The sequence below is a fragment of the Myxine glutinosa genome, chromosome 5 (genome assembly GCF_964187855.1).
Source record: "Myxine glutinosa chromosome 5, kmMyxGlut1.1, whole genome shotgun sequence".
NCBI classification, from domain to species: domain Eukaryota; kingdom Metazoa; phylum Chordata; class Myxini; order Myxiniformes; family Myxinidae; genus Myxine; species Myxine glutinosa.
Window position 1 is genome coordinate 125,674,225 of NC_136265.1, and position 24,056 is coordinate 125,698,280.

The 24,056-nt window shown below is 48.3% G+C and overlaps 1 protein-coding gene across 3 annotated transcripts in view; it reads left to right on the forward strand.

The window, feature by feature from the left end:
• The first annotated feature begins 4,274 nt into the window (after positions 1-4,274).
• LOC137427140 (ubiquitin carboxyl-terminal hydrolase 45) overlaps positions 4,275-24,056 on the forward strand; it is a 147,423-nt gene continuing 127,641 nt past the window's right edge. Inside the window, exons 1-2 of one of the 3 annotated variants that reach the window (XR_013623556.1) lie at positions 4,275-4,523; positions 7,011-7,133. Coding sequence is in view for 2 of the 3 variants with exons in the window: in XM_078778653.1 (XP_078634779.1) it covers positions 7,025-7,133 (109 nt within the window). In the remaining variant the exon portion in view is untranslated. Of the gene's footprint in view, positions 4,895-7,010; positions 7,134-24,056 lie in introns of all 3 variants that reach the window. The other 2 variants (XM_078778653.1, XM_078778654.1) reach the window with 2 other exon arrangements.

Here is a 24,056-nt window from a genome sequence, read left to right on the forward strand (position 1 = left end):
TTAATAAGTGTCAGAATGTGCTTGAACATGGTAATCTCTTGAAACACCTGGTCAAGGCCCCAGCACCCCCCTACTGTGTAAATGGAAATCACAGCAGGAGGGGAGCGAGCTGATGCCAGGACTCGGTGCAATGCATGACCTCGGGGCATTAGTTCTGTAAAAATAAAAACGCAGCAGTCCTTCATCTCATGCTGGGTAGTCCGTTGTAATCTAAGGTACTCCTGTTTGTTATCAAAGGAATGAACATTGGAGAGTAGAATGGACGGGAGAGCTGGTCTGTTGAGGTTAGCCTTTAGCCTAGCACAGATTCCGACCTGCGTGCCGCGCATCTGTTTTCTCATGCACCGCTTGCGCCTTCTCATTCGGGCAGCTGCGACAGGCGGCGCCCTGGTCTCGGGGCCTGGTTCACATGGCAATCCAAGGCTACACAGCCCCTCCGTTGGATTAGTTAACTGGTAAGGTGAACGTCGTTTTCCGATTTCCAACACGATCTGGTGGTCATAGACAAGTGCACGGGTGTTCCTAATGCACTTGTATCATGAAAAATTTGACCGAAAAACAACATTTAGCACATTTAGCACCGTTTTTTCCGGACCCGGAGAGGCCGCTGCGCCTATGCGAACCGCCATAATCCAAATCCCATAATCTATATATATAAAACACAGTTTGTGTGTGTGTGTGTGTGTGTGTGTGTGTGTGTGTGTGTGTGTGTGTGTGTGTGTGTGTGTAATGTTACCGATAGACTACGAAACGGAGAGGCTCACGTGCTTGATATTTGGCATAGACATGGCCATTGAGCCTGGGACGAACATGGCCGAGACCATATTTGACGAGATCCATATTTTTTATTCATATTTACCTCAGCGCATTTCAGTGAAGTACCCGCTAATCTCAGCCGGTGCCAGAGCAGCTCGCTGATTCGCTCAGAGCGATCACGTGATGTTCCATCCCGTCACATGTCACACGTTTGCCCGTAATTCAGGGCGAAAAGCGATTGCGTTTTTTCACCTTTATGCGATCGTGTTTTGTGTCGATTTTGTGCAATATGAATTAAATTTAAATTCATATTTCGTGTTTACGAATTCGAATACGAAGGATTTCCCCTTTCCCCTTTCGATTTCGAATACGAGCTTGAGTCGAGAGGGCAAATGTACGGGTTGGGAATGTAGGGGTCTCCCTTCCCCCGCCCAGCAACGCCGGTACTGGAGGGCATGGGTCACAGGATCGGTGAGTCTCCAAAATCCGCTTCGTGGCCTTGCGAAGATGCAGGACGATGTCGCGATTGTTGTGCTGCTCTCTGACCATAAGAACTGCAACGTCATTGTTGACTGGCCCTCCCCTTCCCTCCCCCCTCCCCAGTCCGTCCTCCCCTCCCTTCCCCCTCCATCCTCCCCCTCCCTCCCCCTCCATCCTCCCCCTCCCTCCCCCCTCCACCCTACCCCTCCCCTTCTCCCCTCCCCCTCCCCTTCTCCCCTCCCCTTCTCCCCTCCCCCTCCCCATCCCCCTCCCCTTCCCCATCCCCCCTCCCCCTCCCCCACCCCTCACCCTCCCATCCCTCACCCTCCCCCCTCCCCCCTCCCATCCCCCCTCCCATCCCTCACCCTCCCCCCCTCCCCCCTCCCATCCCTCACCCTCCCCCCTCCCATCCCTCACCCTCCCCCCCTCCCCCCTCCCATCCCTCACCCTCCCCCTCCCCAACCCCCCTCTTCTCCCCTCTCCCCCTCCCCCTCCCCCCCCACCTCTCCCCCTCCCCCTCCTTCTCTTCTCCCCTCCCCCCCCCTCTTCTCCCCTCCCCCCCGTTCCCCTCCCCTCCCCTCTCCCGCCCGGCAATGCCGGGTACTTCTGCTAGTCCGCCATAATACAGGGGCAAATTATTTGATTGAATGGTTACAAAATAAGTGTAACAGGTTTCACCTCTGTGTTTAACTTAAAAATTAAACTCTCCCACTTATCTAAGGAGTTTTAAGATGCAACTCACTTGGTGAACCAACAAGGCAAACATGAAGCCCAAAGAGCTTACAAAAGAAGTCAAACATAAAGTGGTGGAGAAACCCTGTTCAGGAGAGGGTTGTTAGAAGATTTCAAAGTCAATCATTATCCCTTTGATTCCGGTGAAATCCATCCTTAGAAGTGGAAGACGTGCTCGTATGGAGTTTGTGTAAAAGCATCTTAAAGTTACTGCAGGTATGTGAGAAAAGTTTTTTGGTCAGACAAGACAATAATTGAACTTTTTGGTTTAAATTCAAAGTGTTGCGTCGAAAACTGCACATCACTCAGTCAACGCCATCCCTACTGTCATGCATGGTGGTGACAGCATCATGTTATGGGGCTGATTTTCATCAGCAGGGACTGGCAAGCTTGACTGGAAAGAAGGGACAATGGACCGTGAAAAGTACAGGAAAATTCCTTGATGAAAATCTGCTTGAGTCAGCCACGAATCTGAAACTGGGTAGGAGATTCACATTTCATCAGGACAATGATCCGAAGCACAAAGCTAAAGCCACACTGGAGTACCTGAATAATAAGAAGATAAATGTTCTTGTGGGGCCCAATCAAAGTCCTGACTTGAACGCAAATGAACATTTATGGCGAGACTTGAAGATTGCAGTCCATCGACGATCACAATCAAACTTAGCAGTACTGGAGCAATTTTCACATGAAGAATGGGTAAAGATTTCACCATCTCACTGCACAAAGCTGGTTGAAACCGACCCAAACAGACTCATCACAGTCATCTATCTATAATTCCAGCAATCTCTGTGTGTCTGTGTGTCTGTGTGTCTGTGACCGCTGTTTCTCGACAACCACGGGTCCGATATACTTGAAACTTGCCAGGTATATTGCTGGGGACCCGAGGATGTGCCTTTTCAAGGTTTTAAATTAATCGGAGAAGTACTTACCGAGCTATGTCCAAAAAACGCTTCAACCAATCAGAGAGCAGCGAGCTATCACGTGTGCCGAACGTGGCGAACAGACTCTGCATCGGACGGCACATTTGAGAGCGTATTCATTTATTTCACGTTGGAAAACTATGTTGCCGTTAAACTATGTTTTAAAAAACTAAAACCAAATCATTCATTTGCGATTTGCGACCTTCCGGACAGTGAAGACTTCACTTCCGGCAGCCAATCACAGAACGCTTTGTTGCGTAGGCGTGGCCGATGTGAGAGCGAGCGTGTGCGCCATTACGTGCCTTTTCAAGGTTTCATATTAATCGGAGGAGTAGTTACCGAGCTATGGCGATTTCTTTACCAAACTCCGCAAGCCGTTCGCTTTGGACCAAACCATTGCATGTAAATAGAGGGGGGGGATTGTCACCGGACTCGCAAGCCGTTCGCTTTGGACCAAACCATTGCATGTAAATAGAGGGGGGGGATTGTCACCGTACTCGCAAGCCGTTCGCTTTGGACCAAACCATTGCATGTAAATAGAGGGGGGGGATTGTCACCGTACTCGCAAGCCGTTCGCTTTGGACCAAACCATTTCATGTAAATAGAGGGGGGGGGGGGGGGGGGGATATAATTTTAGATATACTATATATAGTACGGGCATTGGCAAGGAACGGGCACCCACGTACGGGCAATGCCCTAGTTCCTGCAAAAGGTGCTTCCAGAAAGTACTGACCAAAGGGGCTGAATAGTTTTTAAACCAGTGAATTTTGATTTGTACATGTTTTTTGCAGGTATTCCTGACATGTAACCTCCTTCAACTATAACAGTTATTTATATAATTATATCATATATGTTATGTATGATCTCTTCTCTTATGTATAAAAAAGTTAATTTGGAAAAATAATCACCAGAATGGGCCACGAGGTGAGAAAAGCGAGTGATAAAGACCTCACCGTCATCACCAATATTGTAATCACCGATGTGATTGGAGAGGAAACACGAGGTGAGGAAACACGCGGTGAGGAAACACGCGGTGAGGAATTACGAGGTGAGGAAACACGCGGTGAGGAAATACGAGGTGAGGTAACAAGGTGAGGAAAGCGTGTGATTTCGACACCCTATCAATCAGTATTCAGTGGAATACAAAACGTAATCTGTTCAGCGGAGCGGTGGTATACGTTCTACCGAGTGACATTCTAATTACTATTTAATTCTAATTACACCATCGTTTCAGTCCTTGCGAATAACAACAACCACGAAACTAATGAGTCAAAAACAATCGACGGTAGGAAAAACTTTTTTCCCCCGTTTTTTTGAAGGAGTTTGCAGAAAATGTTATTTTTTTTATAAAGGCTTCATGACTAGCTCATTAATCCTTAGATCATTGTAGATAATATGTGATAAAGGTCCGCTTTGATTTGTATTATATTGCACGGTCACTGCGTTCCATGGTGGTATAAGTCGCATTAGTAGCATCGGAATTTTATTTTCTCATCCATGTTTTCAAAGTGAATTTTCTCATTTATTGACGCATTATCACAGTTTGAAAATACTTCACTTCAAAGAGAAGAAGAAAGATGAGTGATGAGCAAGAAATGACGATGAAGGAAAGCCAATGCGATACTGTAGAAGGTAGGCCACACAGTAAATGGGATTGTACTAAATGCTTCGCTGTCAGTGTTGATATAAAGTGTAATCCTTGTGTAGTATTTATGTTATTAAATCCTTCTAATTTATTTGCATATTCTTGTGTGAGAAAGTTGTTTTGTCTCGGATTAAGGCTAGGCCTAGCTTTGGGCCTGTCACTTTTAGTCTACATATCGGTTTAATTAAGGCCGTGTATCCTTTTACCAAATTATTTATATTTGTAGGACCCTTTTAACATCAGCTTCACTTAAAGTGTGGCGTATTTAAACAGAGTCGGAGGTCTAATGGTTATGAATATGATGTCCCGTTCTGAGTCTGGGAGGTCGGCGGTTCGATTCCCGGCCGTGTCATACCAGGTACTTAATAAAAATGGTACGTGCTGCTTCCTTGCTTTACGCTCAGAATTTGAAAGTATGGCCAAACAACCATAGGTTGGCAACCGTTGCACAGGCTTGATCGGCCTAACGGTCTGCTTATGTTATGGCGCATTGCATCGAAGTTCCTTGTAAGGGAACTTGTATTACTATTATTAATGTGTTTGGCAGCCATGATGGCCAACAGGTATGCATACTCGCCTCTAAGCTGTCTATCCTGGTTTGGAATCCCGACCCAGCTATAAACTGCCATCCCGGTGTTTCACAGGTAGGGTCATGAACTTTTATTTTAACTGGCTACCAACAATGTTCTACCGACATTTGTCGGTGGGCGTTAAGAATACCACGATTGGTGTCATTTCGAGAAGAGTAGGCGAGCTATCGCCGTTAACCTGAACAAATCCCAAATTCCTGCCCTAACCAGCAGAGGGCACTGCATCAGCAGCCGAGCCACGCCCTCCGCCAACGACGTTACCCCGCAACATTGTGCTACATACTCACGAAGAGCGAGACTTCAGTCAGCTTCGTTTTGACTGCTGAGTGTAGTTTTGGTTGTCATCTTTGTAGTAAAGATTATTGCAATAACGAGTTTTTTTGCTTGATTATATCTTGGCTTAGCGGTTAGGGTGCTGGCTTGGGATCCCAGGATCCTGGGTTAGAATCCTGGTCGATCGCTGAATTAACGCCAGGGCAAATTGAGTACCAGTTCACTGGAAACCCGGTCACACAGTTCACTGGTACTTCCTACCAGTTCACTGGAACTGCCTACCAGTTCACTGGTACTGCCTACCAGTTCACTGGTACTGCCTACCAGTTCACTGGTACTGCCTACCAGTTCACTGGTACTGCCTACCAGTTCACTGGTACTGCCTACCAGTTCACTGGTACTTCCTACCAGTTCACTGGTACTGCCTACCAGTTCACTGGTACTTCCTACCAGTTCACTGGTACTGCCTACCAGTTCACTGGAAACCCGGTCACACAGTTCACTGGTACTGCCTACCAGTTCACTGGAAACCCGGTCACACAGTTCACTGGTACTTCTTTGTGTGTTGCAAGAGGTGACTAATAGGGTTGGCGGCAGAAAGGGCATCAGGCCATAAAACATTGCTTCAAAAAGGGGACCACGGTGCCCGAAAAAGGCCATCCCCTGCTCTGCGGGGGAAAATGGCCTCTAAAGGTGCTTATTCTTCTGCTTGCTTGATTATATCAATGGGCGGAACAACGTTGACATTTATTTTTCAGTGTATACGTGGAATGCCCATGAAATAGCCATATATTGGAGGGAGACTAAATGGAGGGAAAGGGACAAAGATTCTGCCATTCTTGCATACTTGCAGAGAAGGCCCCATGGATGGATATCGTTTCTCATTGCTGAAGGCAAGGTGCATAAATGCTTGCACCATTTGAATAGACTCGTGTTCTTCAATACCTGCAAGGTGATTTGGGTGAACCTTTTGGCAAATAGTTCTCCTGTTGAAGGGTGGCATCTTCCAAGACGTGACACCTTGCCCACATGGCACTAAGTAAGACAGCAGATTGCATTCGGAGTTTACTCGAAATTTGAACTCAGAACCTTGCAATTAGCGGCCATCTGTTTTTTGGGGGACTTGGTTGGGAAGAGGAAATTGAGAAAAAGGGGAGGATTGAGACTGCTAAGGAAGAGCGAGTTATGCAGAGGAAGGAAAGACTGTCGGAGGAATAGGAAAGTAAGTGTAAAAGGTAGAAGCTGGAAGTGTCGCATGGGTTCAGAAATTTATTCAAAATGAAGTAACAATGTTAAAAATAATTTAGGTGTCTTGATTTTCAAATCATCCAATCAGAAAAATGGGGAAATGTATGACTGGATAGAAACTGCCTAGAGAAGGACCAGCATTCATGCTACATTATGTTGGTTCAGCACCATTCATTCCCCCTTCATTGCTGTGAAGTGGGAGGGGTGGGAGAGGATCATTTTGACCTGCAAGCACCTCCCACCACACCTGCCACACCTCTCCCATGCTTATCCAGTCATACTACTCAGTTACAGCAAATTGTTGATTGGTTTGTCATTGTCAACGTTTTCAATCTCCCTTCTGTCTCTCCCTCCGTCTCTCAGACAGAAACGGATAAATGCGAGTGCCAGGTGGCGTTCAGCTCAGTGCCGATGCAGACATGCCAAAGAAGTCAAAGAAACAAAACCATGGAAGGGAATCGGATCCTGGTGAAAAATCCAACTTTGGTGTGTTCCGATCTTTGCTACATATATATCTTCTATCTTCCATACATATAATTATATATATATATATATAAAAGAAAGTTTTTGTTTGTTTGTTTGTCTGCATGTGCTAATCTCCTGAACGGTGAAAGATAGGAGGAAACCTCTGAAACAAAAAATGTCGGGAAGGTTATAGGCTAGGTTGGTGAGGCCGGTTGAGGCAGCCTTGGCCGGGCTGGGCCCATTTCGCAATAAATCTTCTTCTTTCAAAATTCTCTTGAAGTACAACTTATGCACTTAATAGGAATATCTGACTGATTGCAACACATGTTTTCAAATTCTCTCTCGCCGGGCCTGACAGAAGAAAGAACAACGAATCGTTGAGCACGAACTGATACTGGGCTCGCGTCAGACCTATGTACAGAAGATTAAATTCATTCAAAATCTCTTATCTTCCATCTCTTATCTCCCCCCATCCAAAACCTTGATCTTTTCTATCCCCGATAATTTCACCCCAATTCCACTTTTTGAAATACCAACTTCTGACCTGGAAGTCCTTGGTGTCCTTGTGTTTTATACTTCTCCCACCTCCCACCCCCCACCCATTCCCACGCCTCCTCCCCCCAGCCCTCTCCCTCCCACACATCTCCCTGCTCTCAAATGTTGTGTGCTCTCAAGTGTTTGTGTGCTTCCCATTCTCTTGTCTGCCGCTCCCTCTTTTTATATATTTTGTTTGTCTGGTTGATTTGTTTGTGAAGTAAATGTCAGCTCTTTCACGAGCCTCGATTCAGTATACAACAAAAAAGAAAAAAAAAAAAGAACCAGGGCAACGCCGGGTGCATTCAGCTAGTATATATATATATTATATATATGACTATTACATATATATATATATATATATATATATATATATATATATATATATATATACACACACACATACATACTGTATATATATATATATATATATATATATATATATATATATATATACACACACATACATACTGTATGTATATGTATATGTATATATATATGTATATATATATGTATATATATATGTATATATATATGTATATATATATGTATATATATATGTATATATATATGTATATATATATGTATATATATATGTATATATATATGTATATATATATGTATATATATATATATGTATATATATATATGTATATATATATATGTATATATATATATATATGTATATATATATATATGTATATATATATATATATATATATATATATGTATATATATATATATATATGTATGTATGTATATATGTATGTATATTGTTACGGACACGACTTGTTAGGATGTTATGCTGGGCCGAGCGGAATGGCCGCCGTGTTCGCACAGTTTACCCGATTATACTCGAACGTTGGCCGAATCGCGCTACGCTAGATCAATGGAGGAAAGGACACAACGGCTGGGTTAAATGACACGACACCAGGGGTACAGTTCTCAAGACCTCCGGAGGAGGTTATAATATGGGTTTGCAGAACGTTTAGATTACACGCACAAGAGGTACAGCACAGAAAGGTGGGCACTTAAACACGGTCTTATCTTAGCCCCGACAGACCACAGATAAACGGGACAAGACTGACTCACACAGGGATTGATGGCAAGGAGGGGCAGGTAGTCGATGGCTCAAGGTGCACCTTGGCTCAGGGGCAGAATCGACCCGGTCCGGTCCAGAGATGCGGGAGGTATCGTCGCGCTTGGAGGTGACGTCCTTTCTCTTTCGTAGCTGAGGCGCATCTGACGTCACCTCCGGTAAGTGGCTGCGTATATCCAGCGGGGAGTGACACGCCCTCGGCTCGTTAGCTCCGCCCCAGATGGAATCGGTCCGCCGCTTCTTATTGGGTGCGGGGGGGGGGGTTACCGGGCTCCGCCCTTGACGAGGAGCTGACAGTCAGCCCCTGTGTGGTAACCCCGTCGGAGCACATGGGCAATGGCGGCTAACCAAGCCGGAGTGAGGACGCGCACTCCCCGCGCCGCGGCCGCGCCGCCGCCTGCTGTTGTTGTTGGTGTTGTTGTTTCATGAGATGATGGGAGGATGCGGAGATGAGATTGTGGGGAGGTATTGGGAGGTCCTAAACTTACTACTGGTGCCATACAATCACATTCTGGTGCAACGAAGAGTCAGAATTAATGGAAACGAGTCCTTAACTGACATAGACTAAGAATAACTAGCAAGATGTCCTATAGTTGTCTACGTGAGATGCGGTGAACCTGGGCACGACATTTAATGGGGGAAAAAGGGGAAGGTCGGTTCTACAGAGTGTTGTTTACAGACAATGGGACTAGGGAATGGGGGATTGGGGATAGTTGGGGAGTATTGGGGAAATAGGGGAATATTTACAAGCGGATATGGATGGAGGCCAAATCCCATATCCGCAACATTGCACCCTTCTCTACCTCGGGGCGTCCCGACCCGATAAATTTTTACCTACTTTAGTGTGGCACGCAATGTAGTTCCCTCTACTATTAACTCTACCCTGAGTGCGACAGTTTTACAGATGTTCACAAATGAGTAAATATGTCCCCCTGCGACGTTGCACCCTTCTCCTCACAGAAACACACCCACAGGATAACCGAATCGCGGAAAGAATTCTCAAACTAAACATACAGCCGGTAGGGAGCATTATTTACACAAGACTACGCTGATATTTACACTACGATCCAGGACCTGTTTTTGGAGGAACACATGCAGATGTTATGCATAGAGAGAGCACGCATGCCAGCATCTATACACCAACCCACGAGTGCTCTGTGGCCTTACGGCCTTTAATAATGCGCAGAGCACCCCTTCCAAGCACCAAAAGCACCACCCCATCATGTACAGTCAGCACCATCCGGTGCACCAATAAAGTGTTCAATAATCACCGGTGGTGTCGCAGCCGGCCGATGTTCTGCCGCTGGTCTTGCCTTCGTGTGGTGCACTTGGCCTTCTGGCTTCTTTCAAAAATAAAGAAAGGCGCCAACCGCGTCCATTTCTGTATTGTGGCCGTCAGGGGGCCAACTAAAAGTGGTTCACCTGTATGGCATAGGTGCCACGTTGACCCATAGGTCCATCAACGGGTGGTGCTTGCCCGCAAAAGAACTGCGGTCCATGGTGGGCGGCCACAAACATTGCGGTCCATATGGTGTATCGATCCCGGCAGCAAGCAGCGAAAGTACAGGCCCACAACTGCGGAGCCAGCACCTCTCTCTCCTCTCTCTCTGCCCCAAAGCCAGATCCTCGGAGGTAGGAGACAAAAGAAAAGACAAGTGAGTAAGGTGGTAAGGGCGCAAAAGTGCACGCAATGTAAGGTAATGCACACTGGGGGCACATGGGAACCAGGTGAGACAGGTACGTTCCTACCGTACGCCCCCCCCCCCCCCCACCAGGTAACCTACATGGCCCCTCCCTTACCCCTTACTGTATCCACAAAACACAACACTACCCATAAACATCTACTTTACAAATCAACAAACGTCCCTACTGTCTTCCCCGTTCCTCCCATAAACCAAATTCGTCTTCTCTCCCTCCTAAGCAATCAAATTTGCTATTTCCAACTCTCATCAAAATCTGCCATCTCCAATTCAACATCAAAATTTGCCATCACCAATTCATCATCAGTCCCTCCTAGGGAGGGAGAGATGGAATCACCCCAATGTCTCATCCACGTCGTGATGCGTCTCACAAATCCAACCGCAATTCTCCTTTCCTGCACACAGAACAAAGAAAACACAGGTGTGGAGTCATCATCATCATCACCACAGGTAAGTGGCTGCGTATGGTGCGACAGGTTCATCAATCCTAACTATTTCCTAAATGACTTTAACAACTTTACATTACCCGGGGTCTTTCTCCTGCCAAACCATTGGCCCTCTTACACTATGGGTTCTAAAAAACCAATTCCCATTGACCAAACTGTGGTGCTTTTCAATTTGGGGTCTCACTCCCCCGATTCATCTCCCGGTGCCTCGCACAATTTCTGGGCTGCGACGTGTAGCTCTCCCCGCAGGTCGACCCACCTGCACACCTCCACCACTGCAGTTGCCTCCGAGCTTACCTGCTCCTTACCCTAGCCTAACTACCTGGGGAAGTAGGGCTGTCAACCGAGCCGAGACCGGGACGAAATCCCGGCGGTTTCGGCTTTCGAGACGGTCTCGGGACGGTCCCGAGATAAATTGACTGACGCAATTTCTCGGTAAAAAAATCCCGGTTAAAATTCCAACTTCTTGCAGATATTTTCCATAATAGAGGCATTTATTGAGCCTTGCTTTCATTACTCTGCTTCTGCACAAGCATCATTTTTCGCAAGTGCAGCTGAACTGACACAAACGATGATAGATAAAGTAAACTCACTGTTCCAGGATTTTCCCCTTGTCAACAAACAATGCACTGCAAACGAATCCGAATTCCGAATCCGGATCTTCACAAACATCTAATCATGTCGTCCTTGTCACACACGCTGCATCTCCACAAAATTTCGTCCAAATCCGTCCACAACTTTTTGAGATATTGTGTTCACAAACAAACGGACAAACAGACAGGAGTGAAAACATCATCTCCATCGACCTTTGGTGGCGCAGGTAACGAAATCAGGATAAAGGTCCCAATGAAAATCCGCCTCATCACGACTTTATTTAAACCGTTGAATCCTTCCGCTGTATCACACCGCCTCGCCCCGCCTTACGCTGCGGTCACGTGTCCGTCCTTGGAGACGAGTTACGGAATGTGGTTGCTATGGTCTTTTGCACATTAATATCGAGGGACTCGCTCGAGGCCCCGAGAATGGAGGGACGATGTTTATTCAGATAAAAAACACGTTTATAACGGATTATTCTACACACAATGTATTAATACAAGTACAATACATTATGTAGTTTTATGAAATGAGTTTTTGATGAACGTTTATGTTTAATTGCAACGCTATCTATCTATAATTCCATTAATCTCTGTGTGTATGTGTGTTTGTATGTGTGTTTGTATGTGTGTATGTGTGTATGTTTGTCTGTGACCGCTGTTTCTCGACAACTACCGGTCCGATATACTTGAAACTTGCCAGGTATATTGCTGGGGACCCGAGGATGTGCCTTTTCAAGGTTTGAAATTAATCGGACAAGTACTTACCGAGCTATGGCGATTTAGCCGTTCGCCGTTCGCTTTGGCGTTGCGAATGGACCAAACCATTGCATGTAAATAGAGGGGGGGGGTTCTGTGGTCGTTGCGAATGGACCAAACCATTCATGTAAATAGAGGGGGGGGGGGGGGTTCTGTGCTCGTTACTGCCACGTGGTTTCAAAGTTTTTTTTTGTTGTTGTTGTTTGCACGCATGTTTTTTTGCACCCACGTACGGGCACGCCCTAGGATGTTTACACACACACACCCCTACACAAATTTTTTTTTTTTTTTTTTTTGGCAAGGAACGGGCACCCACGTACGGGCACGTCCTAGCTTATATATAGTACGGGCATGCCCTAGTAACTATAAATTGTAAGAATCCCTCGGGGTTTGGTTTGACGGTTTGAATGTGAAAGTATTTTGGTTATCTTATCTCCACTTTAGGCCTGATAAGTTGATTACGTTTACTTTAGTCACAGAGTCAAAATAAGGAGGGGGGGGGGGGTGATCACTACACCGCCTGCTTTATAATTTACTAGCAGAAGTACCCGGGCGGGGGAGGGGATGGGAACGGGGGGGGGGGGGGGGGAGCGAGCCCCTTGGCGATCACAACTCACAAAATGATAATGAAACTCCAACCGGGACTCGAATATGCCTGGGCAGAAACATTTTCTCCCTCTGACATTCCGAGCAAGAAATTACACGACAATACAAACTGTAATGAGATAACCCGGTCCCGTCGGTGGCCGATCATCTGCATGTAGGCGGTGTATTTTATTTCATCCCGGTAAATGGAAGCTAAGTCGGAATTTAAGTACTCAACATCAGAAATGAATTTTTTTCATTGTTGTTTATATATTGTAATGAAATTCCATTATTTTTGAAGCCTTATTATTTATTTATTTTTTTATTTATTTTTTTTTTTTTTTTTTTACTTTGCCGGGAACCGAGCCGATCCGAGATCCCGTTATGAAAATTGAAAATTTATCGAGACGGTTCCGAGACGGGATTTTGAATCTAGCTAACAGCACTATGGGGAAGGCCCTCTGGCGTTCTCCCCACTCGGTGCCCTCTCTGGCACTGGGCTACCCGGGTCCGTCCTCCGGATCCTCGGGCCCCACTGACACTAACGGCTCCCAGAGCCCACCTGCGGCCTCACCTGGCCGACATCCTCACAGTGGTGGAGTGCCCAACCAACTACACACACTAACAGGCTACACGCCCAGCCATTTCCACAACACTAATGCACCCATCCGCAATACCATTCTGCAACCGCACCACAAATGCCAATATCCAACCACAATTTACCTATACCCTCTACCTAACACTTACACTACCCGCCCCGGGTACTCGTGCAAGGGGTCCACTCTTCCCCCATCCACACCTTCGCACCATGCACACCACTCCGTACCACTTACTCCAACTCTCTCCACACCACTCATTCTCTGCTCCATATATTCCACACACCTGTACTTGCACACCTGTGCTCTCATACCTGGAGCCACCTGCACCCTTCTCTCCCCAAGCGCATTCGCGCTGATCCACACACTCACTACTCATACACTGCTCCACACACCTGTCCAGTTGCACACCTGTGCAATCACACCTGTTCAATTCTCAACCACACGGCATCATCTCATCTAACTACTCCCCTCTGAAACTTGCGCTTCCCAGTCGCCCCTTTAAACTATTGCGCTCCCTCGTCATTATAATCCACACTAATCTACCTGCGTCCCCACTACAGGTATCAGTCACTAACTAAACTTAACGTTACCTAATGTCATCTTCGCTAGATCCCTAACAATATAACCTAACCCACCCGGGCTAGTTTTCACTGCCATCACCCCATAATCTATAGCGCATTTGCCCCACCATGGGAAGGGTGGCAGGGATGCCACCCTTACCCACCGGGCCCATCGCTCACTACCAATTTTGCACATCAAATTTCAACAAATCAAAAATTTGCCAATCACTACCCATCATCTGCCAATCATTACTGCCAATCCTTTGCCAATCATCAAATTTTGTTTTTTTTTCTAATTTTGGGGCCAAAACACTATCCTCATCACACAGTCTACTCACTAATGCCTCTCGGTGCGCCAATTTACTTCTAAAGCTCGGCTGCGTACAGCCAAGCCATGAATGCGGGTTGTTCTGTGCCAGCGGCTGGATGCGTCCCGCATTCGGGGCAGGGACGGGGGCTTACCCGGCCCGAGACCCCACGCACCATCTCGGCACGGAGCCATCCCATGGCCCGATCTCGACCTGCCGGTATGCCTCAACAAAAAGTGGTCGCCATGACGATCCTTCCTATCGGCCTGCCCGTTCCGCCTAGTGGAGCCCGGACGCGGCCTTTCCAAGCGAGGCACAGCGTGGATCGCGTACGGCGGTTCTTTCGAAACCGCTGTGGTTCGGATCCCCGCTGGTCCTCGCGGCACGCGAAGCTGCCCGACGCGCACCGAGGGCCCGATTCGGCTATAAGTCGTTCTAACCGCTAAACCGGTTACCGTCGATGCTTCACCTGGACGCTTACATGCATACGCTACCCCTTTCTTGCTCATACATGCAGCCGTTTCCATGCTCCTCGTACCTTTCCTTACACACCTCGGTACACTCATTCCACTCACAGCCTTGGTCACACACCTGACCACCGAGCACCTTGGCACACATTCGTCGCTCGCACACCTCACCAATACACCTCTTCGCGCCCCCTCCTCGGTCACCTCCTCTGTGACAACCACAGGTGTGCTCTCACTCGCACACCCAACCACATGCCTCACTACCAATTCCAGCGTGCATTCCCACTCACGCCCTACCATTCCAGGTGTGCATCCTTCCATTCCAGGTGTACATCCTCGCTCACCTGTCACAACCAACTCACGCTCCTTGTCACTCCTACTACTCTCACCTCCACTCTTGACAACGCACTCACCCTTACTCCCGACAGCGCACTCTTTCCTCATGCACCCTTCCGTTACACACCTCTCTCGCGCACACTCTTGCGCACACTCTCCCATCACACCCTCTGTAACACTCACCACAGGCGTGCATTCTTCCTTGCCTTTGACAGCGCACTCTTTCCCCATGCACCTGTCCGTCACACACCTTTCTCGCGCACACTCTTGCGCACACTCTCCCGTCACACCCTCTGTAACACTCACCACACCGCGCTTCCATGTGCTCCCTCGCACACGCGCTACGACCGACTCACTCTCGCCAGCACCCTCACTCCTTGGCATGCACTTTTTCCTCACACACCCCAGAGTCGGACTTTCTCGCACACCTCCTTTTTCGCACACCAGACCTGTCGCACACTTCACCAACGGCCTCTCACGAACACCCGGGTCCATCTCGACCCCCAAGCTTCTTAAATCACCTGGCGCATCATACGCACGACCATATTGGTCACCACTTACACCGGGTCCTCTTCCTCTTCGCTTTTCCTCCATCACCTGCGAATCCCTCATCCGGTTAATGAGCACATCATCACGATCCAAACACAGACTTTGGACCAATTCTTTTACTTCCTCCTTTATCTCTTTCTTATCCTCTCTCCGTCGCTTCTTAATTTCGCTCACCCCTTCTTCCACTTCTTCTAATTTCTGCCTCACCTCTTTTATTTCCCGGTACGTCTCCTCAAGTTCGTCCTCTAAGGCTACCTTGACCGTTTCCATGTGCGTCCTCACCTGCCGGTCCTTCGTCTCCATTACCTCTATCACCTCGTCCAACCTCGTTGTCAGTCCCTCACGTACCATCTGACATTCCCTCTTCGTCGCTATCAAGTCGTCTTTTAGTTCTTTCTGTGTCGCTTTTAACCCTCCTAATACCGCAGTGTTCCTTTGAACCTGCTCCGTTAGTCCTTTTTGTCCCTCCGTCAGCTGTTCCACCTCCTGCGTCAGGTCCTCTATGCCCCCTTGTAACTTTACAGTCCCCTTTCTCACCTCCTTCTCCATGTGCTCCTTACAGTGCCTCACCTCCTCGCGCACTCCTCCGACCTCCTCACTCACACCTCCTCTGATCTCTTCTCCCATCACTTGCATCTCCTGCCCAGATGCCACCCTCATCTGCTCCATTTCCTCCCTGTGAGCATCCAGTTTGGTTTCTACCCCCATTCTGACCCCCTCTATCTGCTGCCCCATTTGTTTAACTTCCCTTTCCGCTTGGTCCCTCATGTCCCTCAATTTGCCTTCCATCCTGTTTTCTAACCCATCTAACCCATTTTTCACTCCCTCTATCTGATTCTCCTGGGCAGCCATTCTGTTTTCCACCCCCGTTAACCCATTTCTCACCTCTTTTATCCTGTTGTCTAACCCCTCAAAATTATTGTCTAACTTCCCAAATTTCTTGTCTAACTCCTCAAAATTATTGTCTAACTTCCCAAATTTCTTGTCTAACCCCTCACCGGTACCCCTCGCTTCGTCCCTCATTACCCCCATTTGGTTTCCCATTACCCCCAATTGCTCACTCTGAGCCCTCGCTTCGTCCCTCATTACCCCCATTTGGCCCGCCAATAGCTCACCCAATCGCCCACTATTAGCCCTCATTTGCTCACTATTCTGGGCCATAAGGGCCTTTATTTGTATTAAAAAAAGGTTCAAATCCACCGGTGGCGCTACTACGGTCGCGGGCGTGGACGCCGTGGCCATGTGCGAGGCGCCATTTTGCGCGCCCGTAACCTCGTGCGCGACGACGCTATTTTGCGACCCTGCCACCCTCACTGCTTCGCTCTCCTCATGTCCCTCATTTTGGTCCTGGATCGACCCTGCCTCACACTCCTCTACCGGAACCCAGCCGTCTTGATCTGCCATAGCGCGACTTCAAAATTCGGGTTTTTATTTTTTTTTGTAAAACACAATCAAATTTCGCCGTTATAATTTCGAGCGCGTGAAACGCGCTCCGGGACCGATCTCACTCCTCGACACCAATTGTTACGGACACGACTTGTTAGGATGTTATGCTGGGCCGAGCGGAATGGCCGCCGTGTTCGCACAGTTTACCCGATTATACTCGAACGTTGGCCGAATCGTGCTACGCTAGATCAATGAAGGAAAGGACACAACGGCTGGGTTAAATGACACGACACCAGGGGTACAGTTCTCAAGACCTCCGGAGGAGGTTATAATATGGGTTTGCAGAACGTTTAGATTACACGCATAAGAGGTACAGCACAGAAAGGTGGGCACTTAAACACGGTCTTATCTTAGCCCCGACAGACCACAGATAAACGGGACAAGACTGACTCACACAGGGATTGATGGCAAGGAGGGGCAGGTAGTCGATGGCTCAAGGTGCACCTTGGCTCAGGGGCAGAATCGACCCGGTCCGGTCCAGAGATGCGGGAGGTATCGTCGCGCTTGGAGGTGACGTCCTTTCTCTTTCGTAGCTGAGGCGCATCTGACGTCACCTCCGGTAAGTGGCTGCGTATATCCAGCGGGGAGTGACACGTCCTCGGCTCGTTAGCTCCGCCCCAGATGGAATCGGTCCGCCGCTTCTTATTGGGTGCGGGGGGGGGGGGGTTTACCGGGCTCCGCCCTTGACGAGGAGCTGACAGTCAGCCCCTGTGTGGTAACCCCGTCGGAGCACATGGGCAATGGCGGCTAACCAAGCCGGAGTGAGGACGCGCACTCCCCGCGCCGCGGCCGCGCCGCCGCCTGCTGTTGTTGTTGGTGTTGTTGTTTCATGAGATGATGGGAGGATGCGGAGATGAGATTGTGGGGAGGTATTGGGAGGTCCTAAACTTACTACTGGTGCCATACAATCACATTCTGGTGCAACGAAGAGTCAGAATTAATGGAAACGAGTCCTTAACTGACATAGACTAAGAATAACTAGCAAGATGTCCTATAGTTGTCTACGTGAGATGCGGTGAACCTGGGCACGACATTTAATGGGGGAAAAAGGGGAAGGTCGGTTCTACAGAGTGTTGTTTACAGACAATGGGACTAGGGAATGGGGGATTGGGGATAGTTGGGGAGTATTGGGGAAATAGGGGAATATTTACAAGCGGATATGGATGGAGGCCAAATCCCATATCCGCAACAATATATATATGTATATATATATGTATATATATATGTATGTATATATATGTATATATATATGTATGTATATATATGTATATATATATGTATATATATATGTATATATATATGTATATATATATATGTATATATATATGTATATGTATATATGTATATGTATATGTATATATGTATATATATATGTATATGTATATATATATGTATATATATATGTATATATTGTTACGCAACCGTGATTAACACCACAGTTACGGATGGCCGATTTGCGAGACTTTAACTCCCGAGGCGAAAACTCAATGGCGGATTCAAACTCAACACAAAGTTAAACGCGCGGAATGGCAGACACAGCAAAGCTCCGCAGCCTTATCTATTAAAATGAAACACCCAGGAAAACTGCGTTCAGGTATATACAGAAAATAATATAAGGATTTATTAATGAAAAGTAAAGACAGTGAAAAAGCCCGCGCCGGTAGTACTAATAACTCTAATAAGCCTAAATTGGGATCCCACACACAACAGATACCAAACACGATACGAGGGAGATTATGAATACGAAAATAACACGTCTCGTCAGGTAAAGTGTAAACGCGGAGCTCGGGCTTATCTGGCTCCTTTCGTCTTCTTGTAACACGGCCGCGCTCAACCGCCACCAGGCCTCGTCGGTTCAACGGCACACCCACACCACGAGCTCCCTTGCTCCAACGGTCCCACGCAGGGCTGCACAAAGCAAACGAACTCCACTCGACCAGGGCCAGGAAGGACTCCTTTGAACTCCACTCGACTCGACTCTCTGCGGGAGTGCTGGCAGCCAAGTGCCAACTGTTCACTGCTCTGTGCCAACTGCCAACGAACTGCCGTACGAACTGCTCTGTGCCAACTCTTCAGTGCCAACTGCCGACTGCCGTACGAACTGTTGCGAACTGCCGTGTGCTCTGTGTCAACTCTTCAGTGCCAACTGCCGACTGCCGTACGAACTGTTGCGAACTGCCGTGTGCTCTGTGCCAACTCTTCAGTGCCAACTGCCGACTGCCCTGTAATGGCGTCCGACCGTCGCTAATATCTCTCGCCGATGACGTCACATTGGCGCACTCCTCAGCCAATCAAAAGCCTCCCAACTCGCCGGCTCGCCCAGGTCACGCCCTCTGCGGCATCCTCACCACTCCGCGTCCCCGACCCCGCGGTCCTTGTGTTATAACACGTGCCAGGCGAGGTTTGTAGGCCTTGGAGGTGTAAACGGTGGCGGCCCATTGTGGCGGTGGTTTTGGCCTGGTTTCCTGTCCGTTTGTTCCTAAGTCATTGTCAGGGAAAGGAATTATTTAATGTTGCGCTAAGGACCTAACTAATGTTTATGTGGTTTGCAGTGCCATAATGGACAAAGGTTTGACTACTAGGTGAGACTCACAGGGGCGTTACCTTTAATCCCTCACTATTTAACACTCGAACCTCCAGGTAGGTCCACAATCATACATCTTCCCCCGACAAACGCCTAAACATCAAGAACTTATTACATGTAGAGTCCCTGTCACGACAGCCGAATACCTACCTATTCAGATCTACCTAGCTCTAGATGTTGCTCTACCAAATTCATAACAATATGTATATATATATATGTATATATGTATATGTATATATGTATATATGTATATGTATATATATATATATGTATATATATATGTATGTATATATATATTGTTACAGACGCGGTTTTGGATGTTAGTTTACCGAGCGGTTTGGTATGACCGCGTCTGCACAGTTTACCCGATTATACTCGAACGTTGGCCGAGTCGCGCTACGCTAGATCAATGAAGGAAAGGACACAACGGCTGGGTTAGATGACACGACACCAGGGGTACAGTTCTCAAGACCTCCGGAGGAGGTTATAATATTTGTATGCAGAGCGTTGAGATTACAAGGACAAGAGGTACAGCATAGGAAGGTAGGCACTTAGACACACTTATCTTATGCCCGACAGACCACAGATAAACGGGACAAGACTGACTCACACAGGGATTGATGGCAAGGAAGGGCAGGTAGTCGCTGGACAGCACAAGGTGCACCTTGGCTCAGGGACAGGATAGCGCGGTCCAAAAGATGCAGGGAGGTATCGTCGCGCTGGAGGTGGCGTCTGGTTCTCTTCAAGCTGGGGGCGCATCTCACGTCACGTCCGGTAGGTCGCTGCGTATATCCAGCGGGGAGTGACACGCCCTCGGCTCGTTTGCTCCGCCCCAGATGGAATCGGCCCGTTGCTTCTTATTGGGTGCGGGGGGTTACCGGGCTCCGCCCTTGACGAGGGGCCGACAGTCAGCCCCTTCGTGGTAACCCCGTCGGAGCACGTGGGCAATGGCGGCTAACCAAGCCGGAGTGAGGACGCACACTCCCCGCGCGCTGTTGTTGTAGTTGTTGTTGTTGTTGTAGTTTCATGAGGAAGATGGGAGGAGGTATGGGGAGGTCCTAAACTCACTACTGGTGCCATACAATCACATTCTGGTGCAACGAAGAGTCAGAATTAATGGAAACGAGTCCTTAACTGACATAGACTAAGAATAACTAGCAAGATGTCCTATAGTTGTCTACGTGAGATGCGGTGAACCTGGGCACGACATTTAATGGGGGAAAAAGGGGAAGGTCGGTTCTACAGAGTGTTGTTTACAGACAATGGGACTAGGGAATGGGGGATTGGGGAGTATTGGGGAAATAGGGGAATATTTACAAGCGGATATGGATGGAGGCCAAATCCCATATCCGCAACATTGCACCCTTCTCTACCCTCGGGGCGTCCCGACCCGATAAATTTTTACCTACTTTAGTGTGGCACTCAGATGTAGTTCCCTCTACTATTAACTCTACCCTGAGTGCGACAGTTTTACAGATGTTCACAAATGAGTAAATATGTCCCCCTGCGACGTTGCACCCTTCTCCTCACAGAAACACACCCACAGGATAACCGAATCGTGGAAAGAATTCTCAAACTAAACATACAGCCGGTAGGGAGCATTATTTACATAACACTACACTGATATTTACACGACGATCCAGGACCTGTTTTTGGAGGAACACATGCAGATGTTATGCATAGAGAGAGCACGCATGCCAGCATCGATACACCAACCCACGAGTGCTCTGTGGCCTTACGGCCTTTAATAATGTGCAGAGCACCCCATCCAAGCACCAAAAGCACCACCCCATCACACAGTCAGCACCATCCGGTGCACCAATAAAGTGCTTATAGTCACCGGTGGTGTCGCAGCCGGCCGATGTTCTGCCGCTGGTCTTGCCTTCATGTGGTGCACTTCCCTTTCTGGCTTCTTTCAAAAATAAAGAAAGGCGCCAACCGCGTCCATTTCTTTATTGTGGCCGTCAGGGGGCCAACTATAAGTGGTTCACCTGGATGGCATAGGTGCCACGTTGACCCATAGGTCCATCCACGGGTGGTGCTTGCCCGCAAGAGAACTGCGGTCCATGGTGGGCGGCCACAAAAATTGCGGTCCATATGGTGTATCGATCCCGGCAGCAAGCAGCGAAAGTGCAGGCCCACAACTGCGGAGCCAGCACCTCTCTCTCCTCTCTCTCTGCCCCAAAGCCAGATCCTCGGAGGTGGGAGAAAAAAGAAGAAGACAAGTGAGTAAGGTGGTAAGGGCGCAAAAGTGCACGCAATACAAGATGATGCACACTGGGGGCACATGGGAACCAGGTGAGACAGGTACGTTCCTACCGTACGCCCCCCCCCCCCCACCAGGTAACCTACATGGCCCCTCCCTTACCCCTTACTGTATCCACAAAACACAACACTACCCATAAACATCTACTTTACCAATCAACAAACGTCCCTACTGTCTTCCCCGTTCCTCCCATAAACCAAATTCGTCTTCTCTCCCTCCTAACCAATCAAATTTGCCATTTTCAACTCTCATCAAAATTTGCCATCTCCAATTCAACATCAAAATTTGCCATCACCAATTCATCATCAGTCCCTCCTAAGGAGGGAGAGATGGAATCACCCCAATGTCTCATCCACGTCGTGATGCGTCTCACCAATCCAACAGCAATTCTCATTTCCCTGCACACAGAACAAAGAAAACACAGGTGTGGAGTCATCATCATCACCACAGGTAAGTGGCTGCGTATGGTGCGACAGGTTCATCAATCCTAACTATTTCCTAAATGACTTTAACAACTTTACATTACCCGGGGTCTTTCTCTGCCAAACCATTGGCCCTCTTACACTATGGGTTCTAAAAACCAATTCCCATTGACCAAACTGTGGTGCCCCTCAATTTGGGGTCTCACTCCCCCGATTCATCTCTCGGTGCCCTCGCACAATTTCTGGGCTGCGACGTGTACCTCTCCCAGCGGGTCTACCCACCTGCACACCTCCACCACTGCAGTTGCCTCCGAGCTTACCTGCTCCTTACCCTAACCTAACTACCTGGGGAAGGCCCTCTGGCGCTCTCCCCACTCGGTGCCCTCTCTGGCACTGGGCTACCCGGGTCCGTCCTCCGGATCCTCGGGCCCCACTGACACTAACGGCTCCCAGAGCCCACCTGCGGCCTCACCTGGCCGACATCCTCACAGTGGTGGAGTGCCCAACCAACTACACACACTAACAGGCTACACGCCCAGCCATTTCCACAACACTAATGCACCCATCCACAATACCATTCTGCAACCGCACCACAAATGCCAATATCCAACCACAATTTACCTATACCCTCTACCTAACACTTACACTACCCGCCCCGGGTACTCGTGAAAGGGGTCCACTCTTCCCCCATCCACACCTTCGCACCATGCACACCACTCCGTACCACTTACTCCAACTCTCTCCACACCACTCATTCTCTGCTCCATATATTCCACACACCTGCACTTGCACACCTGTGCTCTCACACCTGGTGCCACCTGCACCCTTCTCTCCCCAAGCGCATTCGCGCTGATCCACACACTCACTACTCATACACTGCTCCACACACCTGTCCAGTTGCACACCTGTGCAATCACACCTGTTCAATTCTCAACCACACGGCATCATCTCATCTAACTACTCCCCTCTGAAACTTGCGCTTCCCAGTCGTCCCTTTAAACTATTGCGCTCCCACGTCATTATCATCCACACTAATCTACCTGCGTCCCCACTACAGGTATCAGTCACTAACTAATCTTAACGTTACCTAATGTCATCTTCGCTAGATCCCTACCAATATCCTAACCCACCCGGGCTAGTTTTCACTGCCATACACCCCATAAACTATAGCGCATTTGCCCCAACCATGGGAAGGGTGGCAGGGATGCCACCCTTACCCACCGGGCCCATCGCTCACTACCAATTTTGCACATCCAATTTCAACAAATCAAAAATTTGCCAATCACTACCCATAATCTGCCAATCATTACTGCCAATCTTTTGCCAATCATCAAATTTTTTTTTTTTTTCTAATTTTGGGGCCAAAACACTAACCTCATCACACAGTCTACTCACTAATGCCTCTCGGTGCGCCAATTCCTGTCCAAAGCCCGGCTTCGTAAAGCCGGGCAATGAATGCGGGTTGTTTGGTGCCAGCTGCTGGATGCGTCCCGCATTCGGGGCAGGGACGGGGGCTTACCCGGCCCGAGACCCCACGCACCATCTCGGCACGGAGCCATCCCATGGCCCGATCTCGACCTGCCGGAATGCCTCAACAAAAAGTGGTCGCCATGACGACCCTTCCTATCGGGCTGCCCGCTCCGCCTAGTGGAGCACGGACGCGGCCGTTCAAAGCGAGGCCCGCCACGCAC